At 31.3% G+C, this 19,893-nt stretch overlaps 1 protein-coding gene across 3 annotated transcripts; it reads right to left on the bottom strand.

Annotated features, from left to right (window-relative positions):
* Positions 1–16,423: 16,423 nt before the first annotated feature.
* On the bottom strand, positions 16,424–18,845 carry LOC113765518. Of its 3 annotated transcripts, none has more exons than XM_027309732.1 (6): positions 18,593–18,845; positions 17,664–17,714; positions 17,480–17,530; positions 17,296–17,346; positions 17,073–17,162; positions 16,424–16,903 (listed from the first exon to the last, which is right to left on the bottom strand). In XM_027309732.1, exons 1-6 carry the CDS (start codon positions 18,699–18,701, stop codon positions 16,764–16,766), a joined length of 492 nt encoding a protein of 163 aa, XP_027165533.1. In that variant the 5' UTR covers positions 18,702–18,845; the 3' UTR covers positions 16,424–16,763. The 3 variants fall into 3 exon arrangements, with proteins under 3 accessions (XP_027165533.1, XP_027165532.1, XP_027165531.1); XM_027309731.1 differs by having other exon boundaries at positions 16,424–16,978; positions 17,133–17,162; positions 18,593–18,840; XM_027309730.1 differs by having other exon boundaries at positions 16,424–16,978; positions 17,112–17,162; positions 18,593–18,837.
* Positions 18,846–19,893: the final 1,048 nt, after the last annotated feature.

The raw sequence follows: 19,893 nt of genomic DNA on the forward strand, positions 1-19,893 counted from the left end.
TCCTTAATCATGAAAGCTAACTAGAGAGATATTTCTTGGGATCTTGCCATTAATGCTTGGCATGTGTTTTAATTGTATCTTGGCAATAAAAGATTTGAGTAATAGCCATTGTTTGAATTTGATTGTTTGATTTGTTGTTCTCATGCCTGAGAACAAGCATGGTTTAGGTGTGGGAGAAATTGATAGGTTTCATTTTTGTTATTAATTTTATGATTATTTTCCTCTTTTATTTTACCAAATATTGTTTTAATTGTCGGATTCTACTTATATTTGATGTTATGTGTTAATTATAAGGTGTTCGAGCAAAAAGTGCTAAAAAAGGGTGATTTTCTTGGAATTGATTGTCAACCGCAAGTTCCCAATTCAAAATGAAGTCTACGTGGATTATTGGCGGAAGATTAGGAAATTACCATTTTTCTTAGATATTTTATTTAAGAAACAATTGGCATTATTCTTGGAGTTACCTTTTTCAATTAGAATTCTAGTTTCGATTGCTGAAGTGAGAGGCTGCTGTTGATTAATTTTTATTTATTTCCGTTAGTTATTTCATTAGTTGGTTAATTAGTTGTTTTTATATTTTCATAAAATCTCCCATACTCTGAATTCTAGAAAAAACGAGTGGATTCGACCCTACTCATCGCTATATCCAAAATTTGTATTTTTCTTGAGTAGATTTTTATTATTGCACAGGCTTGACAACCTGTCAAGAATCAAAGGGTAAAAGGAAAACTCATTGGTGTTCTTGGAAGAAATTGACACAGGAGAAAAAATGGGGAGGGTTGGGCTTGAAGGAACTAGAGAACTTCAATAAAGCACTATTGAGAAAGTAGATTTGGAGATTGATAACCCCTAAACCTTTTGGTAAGAAGGTGTTGAAGGCTAAATACTATCACAACCCATATTTAGATGCAAAATCCCAAAAACTGCATCTTGGATATGAAAAAATATAATGGGGATGAGGAAGAATGTGGAATAAGGGATTCGAAGGTGAATTGGTAATGGAAGGAGCACTAGAATTCGGGAAGATAGATGGATCCCAGATAATCTCCAAGGGAAACCAATGACAAGAAAACCCCATAACTGCAACTTGTCAAAGATGGAAGAGCTAATAATTGATTTCAGATGGAGCAGACCACTAATCTTCAAGACTTTTAGTAGGACGGATGCAGAAAATATCCTCAAAATCCCTATAAGCCTTCTTGGAAGAGAAGATTGCAACTTTTGGAATCATAGTAGCTCAGGTCAGTATCTTGTAAGCTCAGGATATAAGGTTTTGAACAAATAGTACAATGAATAAACAAGAATCAATAGATCAGGAACATAATCAAGCATGAATGACTCAACCAAGTAAGTGTGGAAACATCTGTGGAAGCTAAAAATTAAAGAGAAACAGAAGTTCTTTATCTGGTTGTGCATTAACAATAGACTTCCAGTGAATAACTTCATTCACTGGAGAACAAAAACAGGAGAAACCACATGCAAAAGATGTGGGGAGGATGCTAAAATAGTAAAACACTGCTTATTACATTGCAAGTCAGCAGAGGAAGTTTGTTTAATATCTCCAGTTCAATGGGATGGCATAGCAAACATAAAAAGATGATGGTGTGCACTATTCGAAGCTAGAAGTAGGCACAATAGATAGGAGCACATTGCCCTAACTGTACATATTCTGTGGCAGATATGAAAAACTATGAATGATTGGAAATTCCAAGTAAAACAGAGAACACCAATGCAGATTATACAGAAAGCTCAAAAGGATGGTTGAAATATGAAGTAGTAGAGAAGGCATCAAGAATGAGCACTTATGAAACACATAGAACTAACCAGAGAAATCACTCTTAAGAAGTCAATGAAGGTGACATCAAAATTAGCTTTGTAGCTTAAGCTTCACAGTAAGTGCAAAAAGTTAGAATTGGAATCATTGCTTCAATGGCTCAGAATATAAACATTCAGGATGGGCTCTACATGAAAAAAGTATAGGAAACTTGATTCTTGACATAGCTGATGCACTTAAGCTAGCTCTTATTAAAGTAAGAGAGAAACAGTGGACTAACATAACTGTCGAAGTCCCACCGAAACAACTCTTAAAGTTGGTAAAAACAAGAAGAACTAGATGGTAGACATTTTACTCAAATTGAAGCAATTCATAATCTAAGTTTCTAGTTTCAAAAGTTTTCATTCTATATAGCAAATGAGGAAAACTTAAATAGAAAATTAATTAGTAATTATGCCTTGGCATTTTTTGTGACGGGAGTGGATCAATCCTCAGTGGCATAGTGCACGTGTTGTATAGTCCTGATGGAGCTAATTTTTGTCACCTTCATTGACTTCTTAAGAGTGATCATAAATTGTAAAGCTTTTGATATCAATGAAAATTCTATAGCTTTAGGAAAAAGAAATGTGGAAGTTAAGTTGTCAATGATACAGTCTTGTGAAACGTTTATAATCTCATAAGTACTCACAAAACATGTTTTGATTCACTCATAGAAAACTCATGAGCATTTACAAAATATTAGACTTTTCTGCTATATTTACATTTTTACTATTTATGAAAAGAATTAATCTATAATCATTGCATTTTAAGTAATATTTTCTTTTGGATAGGGTGAAAAATGAACAATTGTCCAAAATAGTCGTACTTGTTGATGCGTTGGGCCCTTGAGCTGACTAGGGATAGTAAACTATGGCATTACCTGCAAACATACATGCATGTGTCTGTGTGTATAAAAGGAGAAACTATAAGGTGTATTGATAGGCCATAAATTTCATTTGGAGAAGTGAAGAATAACTAAGCACTATGGGTCAGAAAGCAACCTTTACTATTTGCATCCTGTTGTGGATTATCATTCCCTTCCATTCGTTTGAGACATCAACAGCAAGAACAATATTGCCTAAAACTAATACACACCAAGATGAGTAAGTGTTTTTATTATCATCCTCTCCTTATCTTTTTGGACTCTATATTTACTTTCTTTGATTGGTTTGCAAGAAGTGTAAAACTAATTATGTACGTATGAATGTACTAGGTAGTGAAAATCCAAATAGACTTACTTCTAACCATTGTTGTTAAGCACAAATTAATTCCGTATGCCCCCGATCTCCTTGCCTTCTTCTTGTTTATTCTAAAAAAAATAAAATATTGATGAAAACATGAGATCAATGATGTCAAATATTCAATGATGTTCAAGTTGTACGTTTGGTTGATCCATTGAAGCTCAACAAAAGAGTTCAAGGTCTATGATTCTCAAGGTCGGCTTTCGCAAGTCAAAAGAGATCTTTTTCACAAGAAAGAAAATCTGGAAATTTCTCAAATTCTTATTCCATTCTTAAAAACTTTGGAACAAGGCCTATTTATAGCCTTAACAAGACTCAAAAACCTAACTAAACTAGAACTCACTTAACTAGACTCTAAATCAGCTCAACTATGGTCAACATGACCTAGCCATTTGGACCAACAACTAATGGTTTAGTTAACTCCAACTAACTCTAGTTAACCAACTAACAATTAACTAATATTGCTAGAATTTAACAAATACACGACTTAATCAAATGACTTAACATGAAGACACTTAATAACAATAATAACTCAGCTACAAACATTCTAAAACCAAGGAAGGGATGTGGGTTTGTTAAGCTTCAATGGATCAACCAAACGTATGACTTGAGCATCATTGGAAATTTGACATCATTGATCCCATATTCTCATCAAATATATAAAAGAACTTGGAATAAGGAAGTTTCTAACCTATACCTAACCAAAGAGACTGTATTTTAGATGGAGTACCACAAGATATTTATAGGTTAGGTTACAGACCCTCATTGGCAAATATCAATTCCCTAGGGTTTCCTTCCATAAAAAAATGTTACCATAAATCAAAACTTGAGAATGATATATCTAATAAATTGATTGATTTGATTAATTGAAATATCAATTAATATAAGATATTAATCAATCATTAGTAATAGGAGATACTAATTAATCATTTAATAAAATATCCATCATTTACTTAGGATATCAATCATTTTACAATCAATCATGTGAATCACAATTGCCTATAAAAGGAGGTAAGTCTTATATTTTCTCACTTGACCCACATGGAATAGTTAGATAATTTATAAGTGACTAGATACTTAACACTGGCCATAAGTCTTGATTGTTATTCAACAAATTCAACTATTATGTAATAGTTGCTCAATTAGAAAATAGTAATACATGAATCATGGCGGTTATGCTCTCATGACAAACACTTCTTTCCATGTATTATAATGTACTATACTTTCTAACCAAGTACTAAAATAACTTTATGAATAACTTCATATAAGTTACTTAGAGTCCAATTTTATAGATTAAATGATTCTTACTTTATATATGAACAATAATATGGACAAAATTATATAAATATAAATATCTTGAGTGTGTAGACAACAACAATAGCTTGAGATTAATAACAAAATACCAAATAAACTAATGAGTACCTTATGCATAATTTGATCATTAACAACATAGCTAGCAACTTTTAATTGTTTAATCAATAATGATAACTCTTTACTTTGTACTCAATAGCTGCTTTTTGCTTTCTAAGTGTTATTTTCAACTATTTAATACCTTCTGTAGACTTGTTTGCCTTGACTCCCACTCTTTCATAAATACATAATGAAAGTGCATAACCAAGTCAAATATCTATAGCGACCAAAATACAACATCGATAAACATTAGTCCAAATATTAGATACCTGCGATATGACTTCATAGCATTCTTGGTGAATTTATAGTCATTCCAATACATGATATGAACATAATACAATTGTTCACTATTATAAAGTAGATTACTTAGAAAAGTGATACTTTGTTCCTTTACTCTTACATGAAGGTCTTAAACTATCATTTACATTCTATTTTATGAATGTCAATGACATAAAGGCTTTCACAAATATTAAGATTGAAAAATTCTCATAGTATTACTCGTACTAGCCTTGATGTATATTAATTTACTAGTAAAATTCTTCTAAGGTCAAATGAAGAATCAATAAATTAATATACTATTGAACAACAACAATTTGGTTTAGCTTGCATTCTTTATAAATAATGATACATGTGTATGCCTAATTATCAAGATCCATATTGAGAACATCAGTTTTCATATCCACCTAATGTAATTCTAATAGTGAGTTACTAGTGCCATAATTATACTAAATAAAATTTGTGAAAACTTAATAGAAATTTTATGGTAATTAATGTCTCTCTTATGGCACTATTTCAAAATATGAAACTTTCTCTATTTGTGCTTGTTGAAACATTATACTGATTATCCTTAAACTCTTACACATATACAACATAGTAACTAGAAAACTTAAAATTCTTATTGTATAGAACATTTTACCTCCCACAGTTTCAAAGATAAATTGATTAGTCGGTTTAAGGTGAATTTATCTTTAATGTGTGTATTTGGCAAGGAGTTTTTTAATTGATTTCTTATCTAGAAAAAAAAAGATTTCTTATCTAAAATAATTTAAGTAATTATTTTGAAAAAGCCATCAATTTTCCATATGTAAAGCAGTCGAATATGAATCTTATCTTTTAAAACTTGGTTCTTAAGTCAAAACACTCACACTTCATGTTTTTCAAGAAATTTCAATTTTTAGTTCTCATAATTCTTGAAGTGTGAAAATAAAAGAATTTAAATTTCTTGAAGTTACCAAGATAGCCTTGTTTCTTTTTACCAACTTCTTTATGTACAGGTTGATTACCTTCACAAAAGAGAACATAATACCTTAAACTTGTTTCCATCTATACCATAATCAAATTGGTGTTTAAACCATATTGGAGGAAATTGTTTAAGTACATACTATTATTTCAAGGCTCTACTTATAAGACATGAAAATTGTTGATATGTTTTATCTATACATATCTCATTGTTTCCTTAAAGTATATCATTTAGATGTAACCAATCAAGCATTTATTTTGCTCATTAGCAATGCTACTTAATTAAGAAACTTATCAAATATGCATATATAGACTAGTCCTCTTTTTTATGTACTGTTACTCTATTTTCTATCTCTTAAATTTTAAATTTCCTTTCTCGTTTGAATAGTGGAAAGATATCAAATATTGATCCTTTATCAAATAGGAAAGGAGCTTTATTTTTTATGAATGATTACCTAACAGCGAGATAAATAAATATCTCTAATCATACAAGGGTAGAAAAGAAATCATTAAATTTTAATGTTATAATGAAACTCTTATGGCATTTACAATGGTTTGAGTAGCCTATTTTACTTATGCAGGCTACTTAATATACCATAGTTAATAAATCTATAATCTTTAAAGATTTATGATTATCAACTCTTTATTTCTCTTATAGAGATATATCTTAATCTCTTATACCAAAATTTAAGTAGTTTCTCTTACTGATAAATAAACATACATACTGCCAATATAATTATTGTAATAAAGTATAGTATATTACTCAATTCCAAAAGTGGTACTGAAAACTTTAGAATAAATAACTTTACTATTTTCAAAATCTACCAATGGATAATGAGGTTCAGAATCATGCCCAATAGTAATTAATTTAAAAATAGAAATTCTAAAGTAATAAGAAAACAATATTTTAAAAAAATTTTCTTTAAATGATCAATAAAACATGCGAACATATTTAGTTCCCAAAAGAAACTTTTGTTCATTTTTTTATATGTTTCTATGTGATCAGAAATTTATTATATAGGCAATGTGAATTGACAAACTTTAATCAATTCACTAAATATACCACAATATATAATGCTCAACAATTAAGGTTTTCTTTTGAGTTATTTTTCTCAATGAAGACAGGGTATTAAATACCAGTCACTTACAAATAATATTGGTCTTTACTATTGTTTGACTTAATGAGAAATACAATTAATATTTAAGTGTCTCATATGTTTCTCTTATTTCTTTACCTCTTTATCCTTCTTAATATACATAGTTAAAACAAGTGATTAAGTATATATCTTATGTGTATTATAAAATGTTCAAATTGCTATGAAATTCTTTAATGAGAAAATCAAGAATGAGATGCTATAGAAATGACTCAATCTCAATTTGATGAAACTTCAATTGATGACATAGCAAAATTCTCATTTTTCAAAAATGAACTAATGCACACTTTAATATTTAAGTGTCACAGAAAAAAACCTCCTGAAGGTGCTAGTTAAAATCTTGCAACAATTTATTTATGGCTTTCGTACAAGATTTAATTATAAAATAATTAAGGTTTAATCCCTACTTTTATGTGAATATGAGATAGGATGAGAAAAATATTAAATTGCTCCAAATTTTTATACTCAAATGCTATATTAGCTAGTATATCCAAATTATGAGAATAATTTGTTCATTCTCAGAAAAATGCTAATTTAAAACTGATACCCAAAGTAAAAAGAAAATGAATTCTATACTCAAGCTAATAGGAACTATATAAAATTATTGGAATAAAACAATGAATACAGATGAACAACCAAGAATTATAACATAAAAAACTATAAAGTTTCTATCTTAATTTTGAATCCACCTTATGTCGATTCAAATATTAAATTCAAACCTTCATGCGGGCAAAGATTGCAAAACATGCATACATTTACTTTTTTTGATCATAGGACTAGTAATCTAAATTTACACCCATGGGGATAGAAATATCTCTTAATTTACTATATAGTTTGCCATCTTATGTCAATTAATCTCACCAAAATAATACCTCCTTTTGGGACCAAATAATCATCTTAATGAATTAATTGTAGCTTATGATAGATGCCATTTTTTTATTTCTTAAATCACTCAACAATATGTGAGAAAGAAGTATTAGTTTCTTTTCACCAATATACTTAAGATGCTGTAGCTATTCCTAAGAACATGATGTTGTAGAGAAACTCATTAAAATGTCAACTAATCAGTATGATGACTAAAAGCCCATAATTTCAATCACAATCTGTATGTGATAAAAAAATTTAACATTAAATATTTGAGATGCTATGGCCACTCTCAAATATATAATATAAAAGTGAAATTCTCAACATGACATCTAGTAATTTGTCAATAGTCAAAAAACTTTATATTGACTAAATTTCATTGAATTTCCTTTCCTTTTTTATTTAATATAATCACTTAATCTTATGTCATTAAAGTTCTTCATACTATATATTGAGATGTTGTGACTACTCCCAAATACACAATGCAAGAAAACTTCTAATGAAAATTTATAGAAATCAAGTAGTCAATTTGTTGACTAACAATCCTTAATTTTAATCACTTAACTACATATGTGATCAAAATTGTAATATATCAAATAATTGAGATGCTGTGGCTATTTTTAAACATATAGTATACTGGACTTCATAAGGATATAAAAAAGTGAACTAATTTATATTTTAATGAAGGAATTTCTTAATTTCATTTTTTTCTTTCATTCATAATCACTAATCTTTATATGATTAAAATACTTTATGTATCAAACAATTGGAATGTAAGGAAAAAAATTTTACAAAGGAAATTTTATAAAATTTGAATGTAGTTAAGTACACTAATGTTGACATCATATGATTAAATCATAATATGAGATAAATGAACATAATTATAGTGTACAAATATACTACATGACTCTAAATAATAACAGGAACATAGAGGCATAAAAATTGATATTGAAATTAATCAATAACCCATGCAAAAGTATGCCTTTAGATATGTATCTCATATTTATGATATAAGTAAGGCAGTAGAGATTCAATAAGCATGCAAGTCCATTCATATAAAGTCGATTAATCATCTTGTATATATTAAAATACTAATCCTTTGGTTGCTTGAGTGATTTTAGCAAATTGTAAGTTTCTTAAATATATGTCAGAGTTTTGATTACTGCAACATGTCAGAGTTTTGAAATTATGTCACAAATCTAATAGATACATACACTAATGGATTGTATCAATAAAACCAAAACATGACTTGGCATGCAAAATGAATCAAGTAGTATCTATGATAGAGATGTCCAACCAACTTAAATATAAGAAAGTAAGATTCAAAGGAGTTGCATATTTGATGGCCGAATAACAAACTCTTTATATGTTCTTTGGATTGTTATATTATATCGATAACAATAATTGGCAATGTGTATCAATATATATAACGCTCACAATCACAAAAATATAAGTCCAAGGAATATTTAAATTACTTGCAAGTCATATCGGATTATTAGAAGAAAGCCAAATGAATTGAATAACCAAATAAAGTATCATATAAATACTACGTATACACACGGTATTAGCCATTAGTTCTCAATTATTGAAAAAATAGGATCATAAATCCCATGACAAATTAGATTCGATTCATTTAAATTTGATACGAATATCTAGAACTTTTATTAGATTGCCAATAAGTCATAAAGTTATAAGCTAAACAATGTAATCAGAGGTTGGCTTTGATACCACATATAAAACTAATTATGTACACATGAATGTACTAGGCAGCGGAAATCTAAATAGCCTTACCTCCAATGATTGTCATCAAGTACAAATTAATCTCGTATGCCTCCTTGTCTCCTTGCCTCCTTAACTATTTTAACAACATAAAATATGTAGAAGAAGAATTTGGAATGAAGGAACTTCTAACCTATGTCTAATCAAAGTGATTGTATTGTAGATGGAATATCACAGGCTTTTTATAGGTTAGGTTAAGAACCCTTATTAGTAAATATCAAATCCGTAGGGTTTTCTTCTATCAAGGAAATGTTACTATAAATCATAATTTGAGAATAATATATATGACTAATTGATGGATTTGATTAATTGCAATATTAATTAACATAAGATATTAATCAATCATCTTATATTACTAATCCCTTACAAGAAAAATGAAACAACGAGGCTACTGATTCTTCAAACTAAAACGGATGTAGAGGTAACAATACTAATCCCTTACTGGCTGACTTATACTACTAACATTATGGGCCGAATCCAATGTGGCCAACCTCACTCATTCACAATGCAACTTATTATACTAACCAATATATTAATGACGCATGGCCTCAACTAACATATAACCAAATAAATAAATTACTAATTTTGGTTTATATTATCCTACAATGCCTCCCTTAAACCAAACTCCTATAATCTTGATATGTCCAACATCTTCTTCAACTTGACCAAAGTCTCCGTCTTCAATGCCTTGGTGAAAATGTCAGCTATTTGCACTTTAGTTCTGCAATAATCAACTTGAAGCTCCTTTCAAACCAACTCATGCGTGAAGTGATATTTGATATCTATGTGTTTACTGTGACCACAGATAACCGAATTCTTAGACAATTCAACAACCAACTTACTGTCACAATAAATGTTCCTAGGACCAATTTGCTTGTGCTGCAGAACGCTAAGTATGCGATGTAACCATAAAGCTTGAGTTGCACTATTAGCTACTGCAATATACTCCGCCTGTCTAGCAGACAATGCAATTATCTGCTGCTTCTTAGAACTCCAAGAAAACACTCTTGAGTCAATAAAAATGCATACCCTGAAGTACTTTTCCTCTCAACTGTATCACCTTCCCAATTACTATCTGTATAGCCAAACAACTCAATTGGATCATTTCCTGAATAAAAAATACTATCACTGTGAGTGCCTCCAATTTACCCCAAAATCCTCTTAGCCGCCTGCAAATATGACTGACTTGGATATCCCATGAATCTGCTAATTAATCAACCCAACCGCAAAATTGGTCTCTGGTCTCATAGATGTCAGATACCTCAAGCTCCCCACCAAACTTTTAAAATAGGTAGGATTCACATATCCACCAACATTCTTCTTGGTCAAGCTCATGGAGTTAGAATTGGCTTAACCGCATCCAACTTGATATCACTTGCATATTTCTTTTGAGAAATAAAAACCCCACTATTAGATTGAAAAACTTCAATTCCTTTGAAATATGACATAAGTCCCATGTATGTCAAATTCCTTAATCATGGACGTCCTGAACTTTGCAATCATTTTCAGATTATTTTTTTAAAATCATAGCATTTACATATAAGCACATAATAAGAATATCACCACCGTAGAAGATTGAATATATAAAATGTGCTCATATAGATATTGCCGAAAATCACGAGCAAGAAAATAAGAGTCAATCCTCGTATACCACTGGATTTAAACTTTGTCTTGTACACCTACTTCACTCTAATGATTTTTTTACCAGTTGAAAGAAAAGTAAGTTTTCAAGTATCATTCTTCTTAATTACATGAATTTCTTTCTCCATTGCTTTCATCCAACGATCATCATGGGCTACCTCCTCATACATCATAGGATCACAATTTGCAAACAAAGCAAAATTAACAATATTTTCGTCAGAAGCAATATCATTTGATATAATCACATAATCTTACAAATGAGCTGGCATCTGTAGTTGATGCTGTGGATGCCCAATTAATTCAGTCTTTGGACCCTAAGCAACTGGTAATGGCTAAATATCATTATTAACCTCCTCTTACTGATAATTTAGTGCCACCTCTGCTATATTAGAATTTTCAGTAGACTAGTTCCAAACATCTCTTTCGTCAAAGGCCACATCTTTACTCACCATCACCTTTTCTGTCACAAGATTATATAACTTATAAGCTCGGAAAACTTCACTGTAGCCAATAAATACACACTTCTTCCCCTTGTCATCAAGTTTTTTCCTTAATTGATCAGGAACAAGGGAATAGATAATACACCCAAAAACTTCGAGATGGCCAACAAAAGGTCTTCTACCATTCCAAACTTCTTCAAGAGTTCTTGCAAGAACACTTCTGAAAGTTCACATGTTCAATAAATTGTACCAAAAACTTCCTCTACCCAAAAAGAGTTTGCCATATTTTTCAGTTTCAACATAGACTTCACCATATTTATAACAGTTCTATTCTTCCTCGTTGTCACTCCATTTGTTGTGAAGTGTACCTAATAGTCAATTGATGCTATATTCCATTTTTCTTAAGAAAATCATCACATACCAAATATTCCTGATCCTTGTCAGTTCTCAAAATTTTAATCTAATAGCCACTTTGCGTCTCAACAAAAGTCTTAAAAATTTTAAAAGTGTCATAGGCATCAGATTTTTGTTTCAAAAAATTACACCCAGGCTTTTCAACTGAAATCATAAATAAAAGTAATAAAATACCTACAACCACCATTAGAAGGAACTTTCACAGTGCACAAATATAAATGAATAATTTTCATTGGTCTTCTAACCCTTTAGGATTTGCCTGTCTGAAAGACAACCCTGTGTTGTTTTTTCAAAACACTCATATTACAAACTTTACCAGATTTTCTAATACTAGGCAGCCTACTAATCATTTTTTTATTAGCCAAAAATCTCAAACTATCAAAACCAATTATTGTCATCTATCATCGTACTTAAACAAGAAAAATTGGCAGTACTCAATTTCAGTGAAAATAAGCAATTTGAAGTCATTGACACACTGGCAATCATTTTAATATTTTTATTAAAAATGGTACAAGTACCATTCCTAATATGAATATCATATTTTTTTTCTTAGACAATTGATCCATACTCAACAAACTATGACGCAACTCATGAACATAGAAAACATCAGAAATAAAATTAGTAGACCCATTTTTTAAGGTGATAGGAATTTTTTCTTTGCCAAACACTAGTAAAATAATGTTATTTCAAAATTAAATTTCACCATCGACAGATTCATCAATCTCAAAAAAACAATTCTTTCTTGCCAAACATATGATTACTGTAACCCATATTTAAATCCCACTTGTTTTTATCAACCACATCAATGGTATTACAAGTTAATAATAAAGTTTTAGATTTTTTATTATTATCCTGAACCTGATTGTCAGTGACATTAATCTAGAAATTTCTGTCTATAATTTTTCAAAATCTATATTTAAACTGTCTATGGCTAAATTTTTCACAATTATAACATTAAATTCTCTGTCCAAAATTATTTTAAAAATTATACTGATTAAAATTATTTTCTTTGCCAAAATTACCACCTCTGCCCTTACCATGACCACCTTTAAAATTAAAATTATTACCTTTATCGCGTCCAAGATTTGATGTATCTCCTCTGCCTCTATTATTGTTGTCACGACCACCTCTGTTATTGTAGCCACCTCTATTATTGTAGCTTGGATTCATTTGACTGGATTCACTTTTCTCATTTGCTTCATTGTTACCTCTCAAATGTAACTGCATTTGTAATACCTTCTCCAGGGTATTTTCCAACTTTTTATTCATTCTTTGCTCATATAGAATTAATGATTTCTGCAATTCTTCAATACTTAAATTCTCCAAATCTTTTAGCTCCTGAATCACAGCTACTATATGATTAAAATTCATGGATAGAGTGTTGAGAACTTTCACAAAAAAATGTTCTGGCAGGAACGTCATACTGATTAAGTGCAATCTCGTTTTTAATATCTGATAAACGAGAAAAATATGATTCAATAGACAAGTTTAAATTTCCTTTTTAACATCATCAAATTATTTTGTTGGACCAGACCCTGTTAATCCTTTTGTATGTCTTTTCCAATATATCCCAACTCTCCTTTGCTGAGTCAGCCGTAGCAATTTTTTCAAAAATTGATTCAATATATCGATTAATTTACATGCCTTGAGATGGGTTATCATCTGTTTTGGTCAAAAATTAAATTTCACCTTTGTTTTGAGTTTTTGGATAGAACAAATAATATTAAAATTAGGGTTTACCATACTTCAATCTACCGTAACTTTGATACCACTCTGATGGACCCAAAATAATAATCAAACATAAATCCACAGGAACAATCACAAAAAATTTGATATGCGAGGCAAAGGAAATTTCTTGACTAATCAAACGAGGCTACGGCTACTGTACAATACAAGAAAAAGGAAACAACGAGGCTACTGATTCTTCAAAACTAAAACGGAGGCAACAATACTAATCCCTTACTGGCTCACTTCTATTACTAATATTATGGGCCAAATACAATGTAGCCAACTTTTCTAATTCACAATGCAACTTATTGTACTAACCAATATATTAATGACACATGGCCTCAACTAGCATATAACCAAATAAACAAATTACTAAACTTGATTTATATTATCCGACAAAAACTCTATGTAAATAAAAGAGTTGTAAGTTGATTCCACCACTTAAATGTGTCAGCCAACCAAACAATGAATTTATTGCTTCGTCATTTGTCTTAGTTCAATGAGGATGGGCTTCTGCTAAAATTGCAGTCACTTCTCTTTCTATCTTAACTTCTCTCTATTTTTTCACCTCTTCTCAAAAAGCCTTCTTCGAAAGAAAGACCAATCCATGGATTTTGTTTTTTTTTTTTGTTTTTCTAATAAAGTTTTTCCTAAATTTTCTTAGTAAGAATTTTCCATTTCTCCTAAAAATTTTTAGTGAGAATTTTCGGTTCTTCTAAGGATTCCTATGAAGATTTTTGTATTTTTTTCATTTTCTAGGGATTCCTTATTTCAATTTCCTTTGAGACCACATGATAGTGGTGCAACTTAATCTTTCCCAACATTAGTATCTTGGCAAAAAAAGGGTGCGTAATTCAATTTCAATTGGCCATGAAAGCTGAGAAATGGAAATGTGCAATCACCCTTAAAGAATACGCAACTGACCTTATTAGAAAAGGTAAAAGAAATAAACAATTAATTCATCATTCCTTCAAAATAAAAATCATAAGTATTTCATCTCAGGAATACTTTACTACCAAAATTTGTCGGCAAAACTGCACTCGGCTTTAAGGAATAATATATATTTCGGCAACGAGTAATTGAACTGCACCCTTGTATGTAAGGATTTGCTTGTACGCCTTGTGGTTTGCAAATATCAATTGCACCATAAGAAAAATATCTTGCGATTAATAGACAGAGCCCCCGTTCGGCTGCAGGGAAAATTTTTCGGGGTGGTGCTGCCCGAGTTAGGAGTACCTTTGCCGGTGGCAAAAGGGGTGGAAGACGAAGGACTTGGATGCAAACCAATTCGCTTTCCATCACTTGTTCTTTCGATTTCGATTGATTATTTTAACTGATTATAGATTCTGATTTTGAATAATTAATTTTTATAATATTCTCGATTACTTTTGTCTTCTAATCATGAATTTTCTCATCACTAAAAAAGCTAAAATCCATAATCACCCAAAAGAGTAGTTTTTGCTTATCATTAATTTCCATAATCAGATTTTGTAAAGTCTAAAACAATCAAGAACAGTGCCATAGAAACTCAATTATTCAACTTCAATTTGTAAAGAAAACCGTGGCATACAAACTAATGAAAAGGGCAAGTAGTGCTTCTTCTTAATTTCTGCATGTTCTATGCTTTAAGTTAAATTGAATTACAAGGGTGATAAATATCCAAAATAAGAAAAAGATGGACATCACTATTTGGATCTCTTCTTCTTCTATGACGAGTAGTTTCTTAGTTTTCAAAGCTGCTTTAACTGAACGTAATGCACCATTACTGGAGAAACGATGATGAATATATGAACGTGAGCTGTGTACAACTTGGCAGTAAAATCAATTAAAGTGAGATTTTTTTTTCTTTTCTTTTTTATTGGTTTGAATATTTTCTGAACTCATTACGAAGCACAGTTTTGGCAGTAAAGGTACTGCCATGCAACCAGACATGCATATTAAAATTCCTGAACCAACATAAACAGTTTGCAAACTTGCACACTGAAAACTCAAATGGATGCCAATATACTCAATATTCTTGCATACTTTTCCATTTGCAGGACAAAGTATCTATCATCAAAGAGAAAAATTTTTGGAAATTTAATCCAAATGAAAGGGAATCAGGAAAGTAAATTAACCAGAAGCCTAAAAGAGGGAGAGTCAAACCTACCTAACTCCAAATTCCCCTGTCATTTAGTCATAATAGTTCTTTAATTTGGTATAACATATAGTTATAAGTATAATAGATAGATAGTCTATGTGATTTGACTGTCATAGCTATTGCTGATAGCATGAATAAACATCAATGGAACTTTTACAAATTAAAACAGTCTACAAGAGAAAAAGGGAAAAAATAAAAATAAAAAGCAGTACCAAAGTGAATCGTATGGTCAATAAGGTGTACCCATGCAGAGATTTCATCCAGTTACCAACGTCAATTGGAATTTATGACCAAACTTCACAAAGTTTAAGTTTGGACCAAAGGAGAAATTTCATATTTTAGATAAAAGCTATCTCCTCTTCTAGGTTCAGAATATAAACCCTAAACTTGATTTATATCACCATTAGCTGTACTTATGACGGACCAAACTACAAGAGCTCTTGTCAAAACACATTTTATCCATTACAGATAGAAAAATGTGAAGGCCAAATATTATCATGAAGAATGATTTAGTAAAATAAGTAGTTTGAGAGCTCATGCTTGTGTACGAATTTACTAAATTACAATCAACACATATACAATCTCTTCATATATTTAATTTTTTACAAACACTTGAAATGTAGGTCTACACGGATTTACCGTTTTTTCATAAACAAATATTTTAAATATAATACTACAGTATCATACTCCCACAAATACTCCCAAAATATCTAAATATCAACATTAAAAGTTTTTCACACTATCGTAAACTTTTTTAAAAACATTCTCAAAACGTCTAATCCATGCGTATATTTCTATTGCATGGGCTCAGTGTTATATGAGCTTAGCTGCAGTTGGAGCAGTATCGGTCCAACTTTATTAGTAGGGGTTGATCGGGTCGAGTCCGCTTTATTGGCAACTTTATTTTGGTGGGAGTGGGGGTCGGCAAAAGCTATAATAATTACATGGTCTTCTTGGCGGGGCCGGCAAGCATCGCGCGTATATTGGTTTGTTGCAAATTGGAGGCCTGTGTAACGGCCCATAACCTATGGGTCCACGGCCTACAGCTTTAGGAGCAGAGTTAGTAGGAGAACTTGTACCACCACCTGGAAGGATTCCAATCGTGGCGTCACCACCTGCCAAAATACAAAAAATTACTGCCATAATAAAATGAGATATTAATATCAAAAGGGCAACATCCACGTCAATTTCCTTGTATTCTTTCACGGCCTACAGCTTTAGGAGCAGAGTTAGTAGGAGAACTTGTACCAGTTGCCTTGGGAGGATAACCTGGAATGATTCCAATCGTGGCGTCACCACCTGCCAAAATACAAAAAATTACTGCCATAATAAAATGAGATATTAATATCAAAAGGGCAACATCCACGTCAATTTCCTTGTATTCTTTCACGGCCTACAGCTTTAGGAGCAGAGTTAGTAGGAGAACTTGTACCAGTTGCCTTGGGAGGATAACCTGGAATGATTCCAATCGTGGCGTCACCACCTGCCAAAATACAAAAAATTACTGCCATAATAAAATGAGATATTAATATCAAAAGGGCAACATCCACGTCAATTTCCTTGTATTCTTTCACGGCCTACAGCTTTAGGAGCAGAGTTAGTAGGAGAACTTGTACCAGTTGCCTTGGGAGGATAACCTGGAATGATTCCAATCGTGGCGTCACCACCTGCCAAAATACAAAAAATTACTGCCATAATAAAATGAGATATTAATATCAAAAGGGCAACATCCACGTCAATTTCCTTGTATTCTTTCACGGCCTACAGCTTTAGGAGCAGAGTTAGTAGGAGAACTTGTACCAGTTGCCTTGTGAGGACCACCTGGAATGATTCCAATCGTGGCGTCACCACCTGCCAAAATACAAAAAATTACTGCCATAATAAAATGAGATATTAATATCAAAAGGGCAACATCCACGTCAATTTCCTTGTATTCTTTTTTGATAGAAAGGATTATTGAATCTGCATTAATGGTAGAAATACATCAAATCAAATGTGACACAAATACATATAGGTATGAAATTAATAGATACAATAGATTTGAAAAATTAATATAAATAAATATAACATTAATGCTCCAATATATCATGTCTCCCATCCAGATAAATCATTTTAATCCAATAAATTTGTGCATTTTTCTTATAGCAAGAGATATGATTAAATATTAGTTCAACTTCAACGAGAAGTTTAAATTCGATAACAATAAATGGAGAAATTGCAAATGTGAAAAATTAGATCTACAAAATCTCAAGTTTCACAGAAAATGAAAAAAATTGAAAAAAAAAAATCTCATAAGGAAAAAATCAAGGGGAAAATAAAACTTTCATTAGAAGAAATTGGGGAAGAAGAAACTCTCACTGGGAGATCCTATAAGAGAAGAATATGTCATTAGAAAACTCTAGAAAAGAATTTATTACTATGACAAAAACTAAAATATTAAAGAGTGGACTCCCTTTTATGGGAAAAGACCAAATTTATCTGATCTCTCTTCCGTGAAAAAGGCAGAGGAGATTTTGATAGGAGAAGTTCTAGAGAGAACGAGGAAAATAGTTCAATTTCTTTCTAATCTAATTCCCAAATCAACAACTTTCATGCATCAATGATTTATACTACCATCATCATAGTTTATAGTAAGTGTATCAAATTTAGATGAATGTTTTCGATTAAAGCAAACTCACTGCTGAGCAATTTAAAAAAAAACTGTCAATAAGAAAGAAGTGTATACTTACCGCTGCTGCCAAGCGTCCGTCCAGAGAGAGCGGGTTGGACTAAAATGATGGAAATCATCAAAAGCCAAAAGAAGATGAACATAGGAGAAGCAAAAGTCTTGCTCGTCATTGTTTATTTCTATGTGGCAGTCTCAAAACTTGTACAAGCTCTAGTGTCATATATATGATTGAGATTCGGAGAAAGATTTGAAAGGATAAGGCTACGTGAACCTTACGAAAAAGTCTTGTGTAGCTGCTGTTTTATTTGACCCCATATATCACAAATGAAATTAGACTTGAAAGACTTGCATGGGTCTTCTACTCTTTTCTGTGGCGTCCTTCTGTCGCACCATATTAGACGCCTGTGGACTAGAAGGAATCTGTCCTAATTCCTTATTCTGGAGTCTTGTGCTTGAAAGAGACTTGAGTGAAAATTTTTGAGGTAAGCTCAATTCGTCATGAAATAAAAATTGTTGTCACTTCTCTTATAAACTTTGCAAGTGTCCAGTGTAATCTAAGAGGAGGAGTGAATTAAGTTGTATAAAAACTAGATAAGTTATGGCAGATTTTATCTAATTTTAACTAACCAAATTTATCTAAATGATCACAAACTATGAGTAAGTAGAAAACAATAAAGATGAGGCAAGTATAGCACCTAAATGAGCAATATATTAAAATAAAGTAAACCAAATGAAATGGTACTCTAATGATACCAAGGTACACTTCCAATCTTCTCCAAGATTGAAGTTGATCCATTAAAAAAGTTCTTCAAATTGGCGAAACAATGCCACTTTTACAAATAAATGATTACCTTTACTCGCATTAATCTCTCCTTAATTGAGTCAAAGGTTTTACACTTCCAAGCTAAAATTGAATTGCTCACAATTACAATGAAGAATTTTACAAGCTTTTCAACCTCATAAAAAACTACAAGTGAACAAAAGAGAGTATTTTTTTAGCCAAAATTACTCTAGAGAGCTTATAATTGATGTAGACAAAATTTCTAATAAGTTTAGACTTTATGGTATTTATAGGATCCCAAAAATTGGTCCAAAATGCCCTCTAATAATAAAGCATTTAATGCAGAAAAAACTAGCCGTTGAAACTATCATATTTCTGATCGTTATGCTAGCGTTCGATACAATCGTTCAATCAAGGATGAGAAGCTTTGTTGTGTAGAAGTCCGGATGACCAATGCAAGTTCTCCTTTGTCCAAAAGTCCATCCGACGGATGACCAGAGGATTCCAACTTGGCTTTTGAATTTTCGAATGGTCGATAGGGATGCCAATTGTCCGAGAGATTCATTCAATCAAGATTGATA

The sequence above is a fragment of the Coffea eugenioides genome, chromosome 3, assembly GCF_003713205.1.
Source record: "Coffea eugenioides isolate CCC68of chromosome 3, Ceug_1.0, whole genome shotgun sequence".
Taxonomy (NCBI): domain Eukaryota; kingdom Viridiplantae; phylum Streptophyta; class Magnoliopsida; order Gentianales; family Rubiaceae; genus Coffea; species Coffea eugenioides.